We start from the raw sequence: 14,650 nt of genomic DNA, 5'->3' as shown, positions 1-14,650 counted from the left end.
TATTTCATGTGACGCTTCAGAGGAAAGGACGTCTCATCCCTCTAAAACACATTTGCTTGTTGCCTCTCTCCGATGATGAGGAAGGGAGGCAAGTGGAGGAGGCCATTTAAGCGACATGAAAAGCACCTAGTGACTTACAAATGCACATTCAGTTTAAGAAGTATACACTAGTTCACCACATAGTGGTGCTACAGTACCAGCCACAGCTCTGCTGCTCTTCTTACTATACATTTTACATGAGACTTTGAGTTCAATGTTTAACATCATCATGAAAGAATAATACATAAAAATGACTGTTTACATAACACGCTGTTATCATTCAGCTCTTGCATTATTTGCGTTTCATTTTTTATTTAAAAGAGCCCTCCTTATTTCCCCCACAAACCAGCAGTTTTGAATGTGAATATTTATGTCAGTATTAACACTTTCTATTACTCTGAATCACGTCTGTGAACGTGATTCACGCCCTTTCACTTCTGAAGAACCTCGAATAAATGATATATCATTTTACAGTTTTGTGCCGTCAAAACCACATTGGATTTCAAAACCACCAGTCTGCTTTCCTCAGGCTGCATCATGACTAACCACAACAGTTATCTACAATAACAACAACTTGCAGGCAATAACCTTTAAAATGTTATGCTTCATTTTCTCCGTAATAGTGAACATAAAAAAAAAAAACACAGTGCAACCGGAATCGGAATGTCACAATAACATTTATGGGGAAAATGTAATTTCCAAAGTTAACAATCAATTACTGTACTGGAGCATATTATGGTTGTCATGTAACTTAATTCTTTTCAATTGTCTCATACAGTAAAAGCTTTTCACATTTCACTTCCAAATGGCTACAGTCTCAAACAGAGCACTGCATGTCAAATAAAATGTTACCCAGTAATCAAGATTGATATTTGGGGTTTTAACAAGACAAAAATAAATGATTATCTAAACATCAACATAATCATCTTCTGTTTATCTCGTCACTTCTCTCATTTCATATCCTGTAAATGTACAGCAAACATGCTCGGGTATAATGATACTCAAGAACTATACATAGGCTGAGAGCAGTGTGTGTTTTTAATACGTATGACTGATACGTATGAAAAAATTCAGCATAAACATTACTCTCTGGAAACACAGACATATGTTGTGAGATGTTTTCTTTCTTACATTCATATTTTATTTCACATTAACAAAATGTGTACCGTATAATGAATACAACTTTATTATCTAAAAATGTATTCTTTCAATTTAAATACCCTCAAAGACCAAATGTGCAAGTGGTATTGTGTCTGACTTACCTCGGGTCATGCAAGACTGAGTAAAAACTAAAAGCAACACAGCCAAAAAAACAAAAAAAAACAAAAAACAATATATATATATATATATATATATATATATATATATATATATATATATATATATATATATATAAAACTGAACTCAAATCCCCACGTCTGTTATCCCTGTATCTCTGCAGTCCATTGCATAAACCAAACCAGCACAATTGTAAGGATACACAAGATTATAGCACAGTGAAAAGGCATAAATACACTACATTTAAATGCAGTAACGGTATTAAAGTCACAACAACAACAACAACAACAACAACAACAACATTAAACTAATTCTCACAGTGCATTTTGCAGCAGCAGAGTTTTAACATTCACAGGCAATCATCATAGATAGTTTAGAAATCAGTGAGAAGTAGAAAGAAGGGTGAAAGCCAATGTACATGCAATACAATAACATTATCAGCTGGACAGGCATAGAAAATATTCACTTGAGACTAAAGTAGTCTTTTAAACCTGATAATCTCAGCTCTGGGATAGTCCTACATCTTGGATTAACTGTTCTGATTAAAGAAGATTAAAGTCAAACTTCCAAAAAGGCAGGTTTACCTTCAGATCAACTTCAGCCTAAAACAAACTATAAACAATCTATTTGTACTTGTAATTCATTGCATTTTAGGATCGCGAGAGTGCTTTGGATAATTTTTTACAACAGGTTGTTCCTTTTTGAACTGACCACAACAACTGACAAGATGTGATTCTAATCTATTAATGCATATATTCCCATATAATGTTCATATTCACGTTTCATAGTTTACAGTCGGTGCAGGTTGAACAGTGCTGCACTATGAGTTGAGACAAGTACACATTTCCAAGACCATTTTCACAGATACAATGTAAATTGCAACACAGCTGAAAGCCAGACTTGCACTCTATAGTAAATAAGTCATGGATCCAAATTCAAGATTTGTCTTTTAGAAAACCACTTTTTAGCCACGCTAGCGGCATCGCTCTGGAGATGTCTGTTGGCCCACCACTTTAGTGCAAACTAAATTATCTCAACAACTATTAGATGGATGGCCATAAAACCTTGTACAGACATTCATGTTTCCTGAGAAGATGAAGCCTGATGACTCTTGGTGATCCCCTGACTTTTTGTTGAATGCCACCTTGAGGTTGACATGCTTGGATTGCCATACATTTGGCACAGTTCTCTATGGTGCTAGGATGATGAATTATGATAACTTTGGTGAATTAAGTTTCAGTTTTCATTTAGTGCCATCATCGGGTGAAACTGTACTTTGTGTCTAGTGCTGATTAGCAAATGTTAGCAAGGAAACATGCTAAGCTAAGCTAGGGAACATTGTACCTGCTAAACATCAGCATGTTGGCATGCTGCCGTGCAAGATGCAGTCACAAAACTTTACAGGTGTCTAATTGAGATCAAAATGAAGGCAGAGTTTGAAGTAGGCGGGGTAGAGATAGGGAAGGGTCTCTAGTTACACTACTCTAGATTAAGGCTACTGCTAGCCTGCTAATGGTTTCTATTTATACTTCACCTTGTCTGGGAAACCAAGTGACATCACACTCACCTGTCACTGACTACATAATACTATAATTGTATATAAATCGTCATCTTCATGTTGAGTGTGACCTGCATCTCATGTCATGGATCAGTAGATGTGGACAACCTAGTAGTCTTAAAGAAAAGGCTGAGAGAAAAAAGAAGACAGTATACATTCATGAATATTGTTTACCCATATAGCTTTTACCCGAGTGCATATATATAGATTTTTCATAGGAATGATATGGTTTCATGTGTTTTAGTGCTAAAGTACAGTGCTGTTTGTTCATGGCACAATTCTCCATGAAACGTGGGAAGTTTGCATTAGTCCATGGAAGTTTAAAACCCAATGCAATAGTTTTTTTCCAAAGTTTGTTCATGGGGAAAGATTTCCATTGTGACGGATACTTCTTTGTCAAAGTCTTTGTGCCTTAAAATTGCGAGTCCTGTATGCAAAAGTTAACGATTCATTTCACAAATTTGCTCCAATGTTTTATCAGGCATCAAGGCCTCCAAACCTCCAGCCACCCCGCACTGCCCGAGGGCTTCTGTTGGGTCACAGAGGTAAACTGGAGAACATGTTGGTCTGTGGAACTGTCCCGTCTTGGGGGTTGTGCTGAGTGTGAGTGTCAAGGGGTAAAGATAGAGCACAGTGTGCTGTCGTCTTCACAGCTGTTCTGCCGAAGCGGCAGCTCAGCAGAGAGCAAAGGTGTTGAAACACAGACTTGCGGCAGATGATGAAGACCCAGGGATCCACGATGGGGTTGAGGGCGTAGAAGCGGAAGGCTGTCAGGTTCTCCGCGTCGCCACAAAATGGGTGAATGGCGTTGATAAAGCCTGCAATCTGAAGAAAGAGAGGGTCGAGGTTAGACGCAGTCTTTACTATTCATAGGTTACAAAAGTAAAGCCTAGCAAATACAAGAGAGTTGTGTCTTCTACGAGACCTGTGTCCAGGGCTCAGGATGCAGAGCACTGCTGGTTTCCTGTCCCAGATTAGATAACCAGAATCAAAACCAGCAGGGCAGTCGGTCAATCATGCTGGCACCGCAGAGCTTTAACCTTTACTTATCAGTTAGCAGTTGTGGTAAACATAAATGCAGGCACATGCTTCACACTCACTTCCTGGAAGCTGCTCAGGATGCAGTTTTATCTGCAGTTTCGTCTCAACATCTTTGCTCTCTCCCCTTATGTTCTAAGCCCTTACAACTCATCTAGAATACTGTCATCATGGCTTCTCTAATCACTACCTACCTTTTCCATCTTTCTGTACTGCTTTCAAAAATCCCTTTGTGTTCTCCCCTTAGGTTAGATTCGGCTGGTATATTTCTATAGTTAATGATCATTTTGTGTTCCCAGGAATACTGTCTGGACACTAGCTTTACTACTAGACACACTTTTTGGGTGATTTATTACTAGGATTAGAAAGCATGCATGTAAAGTACTCCGTAGAATGGTATTTTAATATTACGAGACAAGATGAGCATTTTATCTCAGTGTCGTCACACTAAGAGCAGGGTTTAGTTGGTGTTTTGGGTGTGTTTTCGTAACGGCGCCCAATTGCAAGCGAACCACGACAATGCTTGTGGATTTACAAGAAATGCGAAAGAGTTTTGGTAACCCGTCATCCCACAGGAAGATTAAACATTTTGTATCCTGGACTGAGCCAAATCGAAACTGATTCAAGCCTCTGTAACAGCAGGACATGACTGCGGTGTTGGTACTTTGGTGTTAAAACCAGATGAGAAAACATGACTGTGTGTTTAGTATCAGTGTCAGCTGAGGCTGTGGTTCATCGTGTTATGCTAAGCTTTACTAAATGTCAACATCCCTCTCTTTATACCAATAAAACACGCTCGGTGGATGCACGCCTTCAGTTTTCAGCAGCACAAAGAGCCCTGAATACAGATGCAGACAATGCCACATGACAAGACCACACCCTTTTCCTGTATTGACCTTAAATGTATACTAGGCTGCAGAGAGGCAGTCCAGACAACAACAGCTGGCTGCTTATTCATCCTGGGCAGAGAGAGAAGCAGCAGCTGGCACAGGAAGCGTCTCTCTCACCTCTCTACTCTTCTCTATCAACAATTCTCCATTTCCTCCATGAAATATCCAACAAACAGTAGCCTAATTAATGGCTTGTGCTGATTGAGTGCTGTTATGCATTGGTGTAAATGTTTCCCTGTTGCTAGGGCCTGGACTGGAAACTAATAAGCTAGAGACACAGTGAGAGTGGCCAGAGAGAACAAGTTCAGAGCCAAGCCAAACCAGACATCCAGAGGGACCAGAGACAGTCCTATGTCCTCTCTACGCTCATTAACTGGTTAAACTCACACGGATGTGGTCGCTCAAATATTGATCTAAAGATACACCCACGAGAAAGACAGAAAGGAAAAGAGTAAGAGGCTGACTGTGTACACACCGAAAACAACAGCAATTATCTTTTTATGCTTCTTAGAAGATGTTGAGTTCACTGGCATAATAACTTCAAACCAACACCCTGGAACAGCGTTGTCATCTTGGATGTTTCGGAAATGGTAACAGTCCAGAGTGGAACAAAACAACGGCCAGATGTTTTTGACTTTTTAGGAAGTATTAGAGGTTTGAGGCTCTCTGAAATTTCTTGAATTGCACAACCGATGTAGTCATGATTACTGACGGATTTTCAATGATTGCACAGGCTTGATGCACGAAGGACTTCTTTTTTTACGACAAGAATCGCAACATTATTATCATTAACTGTCTTGACTTATAGAAACAGACCTGATGCTGGCAACAATTTGTTGTTTGAATTAATACTTGAAGTAAAAATGTATCTTAGGCCTACTGTCATAAAACACACTAACAAACATGATGACAAATGCCTTTTGCTCAACTGCGCAGTTACCGAACACTTTATTCACCATGCGGTGTTGCTAGAAACATTTCAAACAGACATGCCTCCTCATACGCTCTGCCATCTTTCTCACACTTGTTGTCTCGCTCCACATTACCACCCTCACTGTTGCTGCTGTTCCTGCATGCCAGCCTGCCTCTTATGGTCCTCTCGCCAGACCTCAAGGCCTGCAGAGTGCCTCACAAATCACAAGCTGTCCTCTCCAAGCACTGTTAGGCCAAGGGGCCAAAACTGATGAGATGTCAGGCTCTTCTTAAACAGGAGCATATAAATGTATCGGTCTGTGGTTAAAGAGCAGCACAGAAGCGGCATACAGCAGGCGAGGACCAGAGTGATTAACAACATATCTGACAACAGAGAGTTGTGCCGATGCAGAAAGCTGTGAAGGAACATAACACGAGTATGCTCACAGGCATATAAATCCAGCAAAAGCAAATGCGTTCACACATGTACTGTATACAGATGCATGCAGAACATTCACAGGCAGCTGCACATAGAGTACACTGCATTTTGTACGTGTGCAAACACAAACATTCATCTATCACCATCCACTGCAGATCTGCAATCTGTACAGTACCTTATATCTAAAACTTTTACAAAGATTACTCTATTACAAAGAGAACTTAGTCATAAGGATATTTTATTTTACTTAGTTTGTTGATATCCAGATGACTGAGAATCTTCAATCTTCAAAAGTACCTGGACCCAGTTGGTGTAAATGGGTACATCCTGGTAGAGACACACACGATGCTATTTGAAGGCTGATGATTGCTGTTTCTCTCAGGAAACAGACCACGTAATGGATGTCTACACTCTACAGTCCATTAGCGTCCATCTTGCGGTCCTGGAGGACTCTTCCCAACTCCTTCTTCCTGCTCCTGTTTCACTGCAGGATCATTACACGGGGGATGAGATGAGACAGTGCAGAGATTACAGGCCTTTTGGAGAGGACTGTTTACAGCAGTGAGCCAGCAGGGAGGGAGAAAGAGAAATGCTGCAGTGCTGCCACTAGTCTTTAAAAAGAGTACAGTAGTTCGACATTTTGGGAAACATGCTTGATTGCTCTCCTTCCGAGAGTAAGATCGATATCAATCTTGTGTGATTATTTTGTTCACTTGGGAGGCGATAAAAACAACACATATTATCATCTGTTGGCTCTTTACCAGCTAAATGTGTCCCTTTCACTTGTATTGTTTCAGGCTGATTCATTCACTAAAATCTTTGTCTTTGGTGAAGTATAGAAATTATAGGTGATTATAATTGAAGAAATTAAAGGTGATAATAGGGTTAGCACATATATAATATAATATAATAATTCCTCACTGTCGCCCACTTCTGAAACCAAATCTGCGGCCCCTCCCATGACAAGACTCCAGGTGGTTCCACCCGGCTGGAGAAAATAATTACAGCATGTTATTTATCCTAAAACCACAACATGACCTTTCTGTTTTATGTGTGGGTTAAACAAACATAAGCTTAAAAGGTGCTGGTAGGTGTACTTGGACAGAACCTGGCTAACCGTTTCCCCCTTGCTTAAAGTCTTTATGTTATGCTTAAAACAAAGCAAATAAGTATGACTCAGCAGCACAGTTTACCAAAGATGTGTGAACTACACTGCTGGGTCTTTGTGGTGAGCACATGCAGGTTCTTCGAATACTTACAGCTTGTACTGTGTTTATTCTAACTTGTGAAGGGCTCATTAGAAGGGTGGAGTATATATGGTCTTAACAAAACAAAATCAAATGCCTTTATTTTATACTGCAATATGTATTTAAATAAGACGTTGCGAGCGACGTGTCCCATGCAATCCACAAGGTGGAATAATAACTAGTGTTTTAAGCCTGACGAGTTTCACAAGTGAGGAGATAAAACGGAGTTCTCACTTCTAATTTGCCTTCAAACGTCAGAAAAGTTCAAGTAAAAAAGAGAGGGTTCTCTGCGCTTCTGCAATCCACAACAATCCGGTGCAACCAGGGCAGGACAAAACAGTGTAGAGTAAAAAAGAATCGCCGGTGCAACACAGATGTCTTCTTACTTTATAGTTTTTTTATTTTTTAAGGTGCATAACAGTGACTAACGTTTCGATGTAAAGTTACATCTTCATCAGAGTCCTTGGAGAGAATGGGCAGTGAAGCCCTTAATAAGAATCATCAACAGGTGAGATTGTGCGTAAAAGGGGCGTTGGCTACCTGAAGATAGACCCATCTCAACCAAGGTGCTACACTCAATCAGTCATTAAATGACAAAGTCAAAGAATCAAATCAAGGGTCAACCTCTGCCCTGATTGACTTCTTGAGGGACCTGATGAAACACTGGTGGTGAGTCATACTGTGCACACATGTAATGTAAAGCTTAGCGCTCAGACACTGATGGGGAATTTCACCGCTCTACAATCAGCAGTTAGGAAGTTAGTGAGGAGGTGGTGTGTGTCATCTGAGATACAGAGAGTGAGAAAGAGTGGGCGTGAGGTGGAGAGAGTGTGAACATGCCATCTGGTCTGTGTAACCTATTCTTCCATTATGCCGATTTCTCTTTGCTTTGTTCAGTGACTTTTACAACACAGAAAGAAGAAAAAAATCTTTAGCTTCCTGAGCATACGTTTATCAGTATTACGCTGTTCACTAAATGTAAATGTTGTTTAAAGAGCAAGAAAAAAAGAGCAAGATTTTAAAGAGCGAGAAAACTAATAATAATGAATGGCGGATGTAAAGTCAGCTTGTGTTTGTTTAAGACAAGTTTCATCAGGGGAATTATGCTTATTACTGAATTGTTTGCTTTAGGAAGTGCATTGGGCTGCAGTGAGTTTCCTGGAGCCATTTTTACAGTCAACTATCTGGGGGGAGACTGACCACAGTGCAAAGTTAGCAAAACGTTTCTCACTCACACACACACACACACACAATAATAATAATAATAATAATAATAATAATAATAATAATAATAATAATAATAAGATACCGCCTTCAATTGTACAGAATCTACCATTATCACCCTTTCTTCCTCTGGAGTAATGCAAGTTGAAGAATTTAGAGCAAACTACAATGGTCACTGTGAGCTCTCTGATGAACACCATGTGTGGGGTGAGAAGCTGCTGAGATTTCTGATACAGCTTGACAACTGAAAAAAAGAAACAGTCGACTAAAAAAACATACACAGCTACAACAAAGAGGAAGAGGAAGAAACTGTGAAAAGGGTGAAACCCCAACTTAATGAAAAATAATAATAATAAGAAGAAGAAGCTGATGATATGTGTCAGTAGATGATAAGAATAGGTCGACACGGCCATATTGCAAAACCTTGTGGCTGTTGCAACAGACAAGAGACCCGACAGGCGTTCACCGTAGTTCCTCTTCAACAGATATATAGCTGTGAAAGCCCTATGCTGCCTGTACTGTACGGTTGCTGTCTGTTGGTGATTCGTTGATGTTGCCATGTATGTACCTTGAGATCAGTGGCAGATTATCTTTTGAAAGATGGTAATGCCAAAGTAATCATATTCTTTATCGTGTTCTGAACGTTTTACTTTGATTTGTGCGATTATTGTTGACTTATACCTATCAATTTTCATCCCACTTTTTTTAGTTCCAGGCCATGTGCAAACTTCATCATCTCATTTGCCAACAGCTGAGCACAACTCAGCCTTACAAATTGTATCTTTCATTTTCATTGGCGGTGAACAACATTCACTTGAAATCATTTTGTTGTTTTAATATCCTCAGTCCTATTTTTGTAGGTTTATCCATCATTCCTATTGGTTATGACAATTGTATCCCTGCATTCTGGTGATGTAATAACATCTGTGATAGGATTATTCGTTGGACGACCAGACGGGCTGTAAATAGTATTCCTAGTTTGACTTTGGAATTGGAAGTGAAAACAAAGGTTGTACTCACAATTGTGAGTGTTAGGTTATGTTATCATAACATACAGTAATGATGGCCATAACTTTGTACAATATGAGCTGAGTTGTTGAACTCTTTTCCTGTTATTCCCTTCCAGTCAGTATTCAGGTTATAAAAATCCCAGAGCATATACATTTGTGCATTTTGGGTATTTAAAACTAAGATCTGTAGCTTTTTGGGTTGAAATATGAGATGGCAATTTCATGTCATCTCATTGATGGGAGTATTGTTAGAAGCAGTGTTAATTTCGTTGACGGAGACTATGACGAAAGATATTCGTCAACGAACCTTTTTCACGGACGAAAACTAAATAAAAACTAAATAAAAAAGTAATATATGATGACGAAGACTGTGACGAAATATAACAGACACTTTAGTCAACAAATAAAAATGAGACGAAAATGCTAGGGAGGGACGAATGGAGAAGAGATCCAATCGGAACCGCTCTTTTTTGTGGGACAAGTTGGGAAGAAATCCAATCAGAGTGAATCTTTGAGGGTAGGTTGATTTATGTGGAAGCAGCAGAGCCATTTTAAAAAGCCGCGGCACATGCAGGCGCAACAGCTAAACAAACGCAGCAGCAGTTACACAGGAGGACGAGTTTGCAGAACTTTGCACAGTTTCGAGGACATTTTCACAAGTTAGGTTGTTTACATTATACTTAGTTGTGTTTAGTTGCACAGTCTTAGTTACACAGCTGATTTCAGTTGACTTCGCTCGTTAGCAACACGCCAACGTTTTGCAGTGCACCCGGTCCGAGGGCAATGACATGTCTCATGAACAACAGGAATGTCAGAGCTAGGTCTAGGACGAAACGTTAAATCTGTGTCTGTATTGCATATTCAAACCTTAATAACATTCCATAACAGACAGATGGATACTTCCAGTGACCAAAAATTCTGGAGAAACATTTAGTCAACTAAGTCCACTGTAGATTTAGTCGACTAAAATCTGCTAATATTTGGTCTACTAAAACTAGACTAAGACTAAAACTCTTATGATATTTAGTCGACTAAAACTAGACTAAGACTAAAAGATTTCAGATGACTAAAATAAGACTAAAACTAAATGGTGTGTTATTCAAAAGACTAAGACTAAATCAGAATTTGCTGTCAAAATTAACACTGGTTAGAAGTTAGGATTGGCACTTTTACTGTGGCTCTGCTTGTTCAGTGTTACTGCTCTCGCAAGCAGCACGCTACCTCTACAACAATGCCAATAAAGTGCAAATTGCACTGGTTTCTTTTGAAATGCAAGGTGTACGTCAACCCCCCCGACCTACTTCAGAGTGTAATTTCATCACTTTAGCGAATGATGAACTAGACATTATTCAAAGACATTAGATGGTCGGTAATATCCGTTTCCATACAAGAATGATGTGGGGAAAATAACACATACTTTATGTGACATTGGATGCATGATGTTTTTCTGTAGTGAAGACCTCGAGACTTCAGCTTTCATCTGATATTAACTGCATTCAATCATTTTCTTTGGCATTTAAGCAAAGCTTGATAGACCCACAATGTCACAGGCTGAGCGTTACACACACAAAAGAAGTCTTGACACGCACCAAACCCAAACCAGTCCGTAGGTGTTTTTGACATGACATGATACATTTCATTAAACTGATATGCATTGTCATGACAGCAATGTTACAACATTGTTTTCGGTTAAACACAACAAGATTGCATGCTAAACCACACGCTGACTTTGGTGCGTGCTGCAGTAACGCCAACGTTTTAGTAACCTGCTGCATACTGGTGTAGATTTAAATGTATACACTGTACAACTAACAAAAATCATGATGCACTGCGCAAGTTTGTTCAACAAACATACTTCCTCTAACATCGAATGCTGATAAGTACTGAAAGCACACATGCAGATGTGCTTGCATGTTTATTTTTGACCTTCAATTATCCTGGGAAAGTTTGCTAGCTCGTTTTTTTCTAAATGATCAATCTGTCAGGCCAGTTGGTTTCCAGCATTCCTCCCTGTCAACATCCAACTGTGAGTTGTTCCTACTGGGCTGCTAAACTAACAGCAACCGTAGAAAGGATGGATGCCTGGATTACAGCATTCATCAGTGCACATTACACAAATACGTTGACACCTAAAATAGATTGTGGAGCCATCGGAGGATAATTTATGAATTTTTTATAAATAAAAAGTGTATTTTATTTAAGGGTGGGAATCACCAGAGGCCTCACGATACGACATCATCACGATACGATATTATTGCGATTTTAAAAACATATTGCAATATTCTGCGATATATTGCAATTTATTACCTCTTTTCCAACTTCAAATTTTCCCCAATTTCAAATGATGTCTCCAAAAGAAAACTTTGTCAACATCTGTTTTATCTAAAAAGATACATGTCTTTGCGTTTGTTTATCTCACTTTAATTGTATTGCTACAAAATTTGATTGTCAAGCAGACAAACTGACCAACACATATATAATAATAGATTGATACATGGCGTCTGTGTATCGATACAGTATTGCCAAGGGAATATATTCGCGATACTATGCTATATCAATTTCTTTCCCCCAACCCCTAATTTTATTTCCATGTCCTTCCGAACATTTAACCCATCCCATCATCAGATTACGAGGCACAACAACATTGTCAAACACACATATAACAAGACATCTATTTATAAAACCAATAGAAAAAGCAAGAATGGTAACAATATACATACTAACATATTTTCGAAGCGAATGAGCAAAATGTCAAACTATTTCTTTTAATGTCTAGTATGTGAGTACACGACTCCGTCTCAGTTAAGTTTTGGTCTTACTAAACTAAAATGCACAGTCACCAAAAAAATGTTTCTTCATCCACAGATATGTCCCGTTTGAACACTGAGTGCTACAAATTGTAGAGGTGGCCGTGGTCTGTAATCAGCTGCAGTGGAGAGAGGTGTGGGGCCATATCTGGGGTCTCATTTATAAAACTGTGCTAGGATCCTTACTATAAGTGTACGTACGCCCAAAAGCCCAAAATGGCGTACGCCAAAAAAAAAGTCTGATTTATAAAACCGTGTGTACGCACACCTGTAAGCAAAGTTCCCTTTATAAATCACAGATTACCTACAAGTGTGCGTACTTGAATCCGCCTCTTATCCCGCCCTGTACACGCCCATTTTCAACCATAAATAGTCAATGCAAAGCACCTCGTGAATGCTGATCAGTATATGAATGACACTGGCAGTTGTTAGACCGAATGGTGGAGAAAAAGCTAAAAACGTCTCAGACGTTCAGGAATTGCTGCAAATTTAATTATAATTTCGGCCTGTTCTTGCACAGTGTAGGGAAACCTGATCTATAACTACATGTATTAATAATAAACGGAAGGCATTACGGCACTCAGGGACAGCTTCGATATACCAGACTAATAAGATTTAACTGAACTATATATTATATCCAAACAAGCCTTAGTGATAAAGTTGAAGATTATATATAATATTTATTTTTAAAAAAAACACTTAGCTGTCTGACATTTCCCTCTGGAAACAGCTTTAGGGAATCTAAATCGGCATATTAGCCAGTCATCGTCATGGTCCCTGAAGTCTCTTTCTCCTGATTCCTCCATTAGCGTAGTCCTCCTGCAGGGCCTGTAGTGCCATCATGCAGCATTACGCACGGGTTCACCGCAGTATTTATATGTTTACAACAATTTGTGATTGTTAACACCTTGCCAACACAGCATCAACTGCTGGTATCCCCCACCCCGAGATACAATTTGAAAACGAAAGAAAGTGTAATAAGCAAACACACTTTTCTTCATGCAGGTTTTGTCACAAACAGTATTTAAGTTCGGACTGATAACGAGGACATTAAGGGTAACAATTGCGCGAGGCTGTGTATCCAGACTTTGACATTTGATGATATATGCACAGTTTTAAAGACAGCTATTTAGTTATTTACACTGTGTTCTGCCGTTATCTAATGCTAGGGTATTTGATGCTATCCTGTATTCCATGGAGTCGGGCCATCTCCTCCTCCTGCATGCATTCCGTAGTGGACAATGTGACAGCGAGACAGCGCCGATTAAACATTAAAAACACATTTTTATTTAAGATTTGAGTTGGAGGTGTTTATAGAACAATTATCACTCAGTACAAGCGCAAATAACACAGCTGGATTTAATCTTCATTATAACGTGGATGATATGGAGTGAAAAAATGTGCATGAGGCATCAATACTTGAAAATAGTATGAGTAATGGTTTATTACGTTATTCCCATTTACTTTCTGCAGTCTGACTTCAGTTCACCACCTCACCATCTGCGTCGCCAATTCCTATTTTGTCTCCAAAATGTGCGTACGCATGGGTCAGAGTTTGCGTGGAGGACCGCACATTCTCCCGTCAAGTTTGTTTTTTATAAATCACAACCTTTGCGTGGGAAGTGGCGTACGCTGATATCTCAGGTTCACTTGCACTAACGTGTGTAGATTTGGCAGCCTGAAAACTGTTATTAAAGGCTGTAGAAAGAATGGGGAATGGAAAAAGATCACTGATGCAGTCAACAGTGTTGCCGTGGTAAATCGGACTCCAGCTGAAGTTTATTTCATTTATACATCCTTGACATATGTATGCTATAGTCCTAATAGTAATATACAGGCTTATATCGCAATCTCGTAGGCCTACATGGTGTAGCCTACCTATATTTAAATAAACACACAGTAGCGGAGTTTATGCAGTGTCTTTTCTTTTACTCATGTTTTTTTCATGAGTCAGAACCAGGCAACAGCTGTGAGGGAGAGCGTGTGTCCTCCGCCCCCCCCCGTGCTGAACCACCACCCCGACCCTGTCTCCTGACAGCAGAGGAGCTGGAAAAACAAGCCGAAATAACTTGGTCAATGTCGTTCACTTGTGGCCATTAAAACTTTAAAAGAGAAACGAAAACCTGAAGAATAAATAAAAATGTTGTGCATCGTCATGTTTCCTGTATTGAGTAGGCTATCGTTGCCAAACATAACACTATACCTTTT

At 39.4% G+C, this 14,650-nt stretch overlaps 1 protein-coding gene across 1 annotated transcript in view; it reads right to left on the bottom strand.

Moving 5' to 3' along the window:
* Positions 1 to 2,592: 2,592 nt before the first annotated feature.
* Positions 2,593 to 14,650, bottom strand: part of ptgir (prostaglandin I2 receptor) — a 32,873-nt gene continuing 20,815 nt past the window's right edge. The window contains exon 3 of the mRNA XM_078246149.1: positions 2,593 to 3,700. Coding sequence (XP_078102275.1) covers positions 3,413 to 3,700 — 288 coding nt within the window. The 3' untranslated portion in view covers positions 2,593 to 3,412. The remainder of the gene's footprint in view (positions 3,701 to 14,650) is intronic.

The sequence above is a fragment of the Sander vitreus genome, chromosome 3 (genome assembly GCF_031162955.1).
Source record: "Sander vitreus isolate 19-12246 chromosome 3, sanVit1, whole genome shotgun sequence".
Lineage (NCBI taxonomy): Eukaryota > Metazoa > Chordata > Actinopteri > Perciformes > Percidae > Sander > Sander vitreus.
This window is presented reverse-complemented; position numbering and strand designations above follow the sequence as displayed.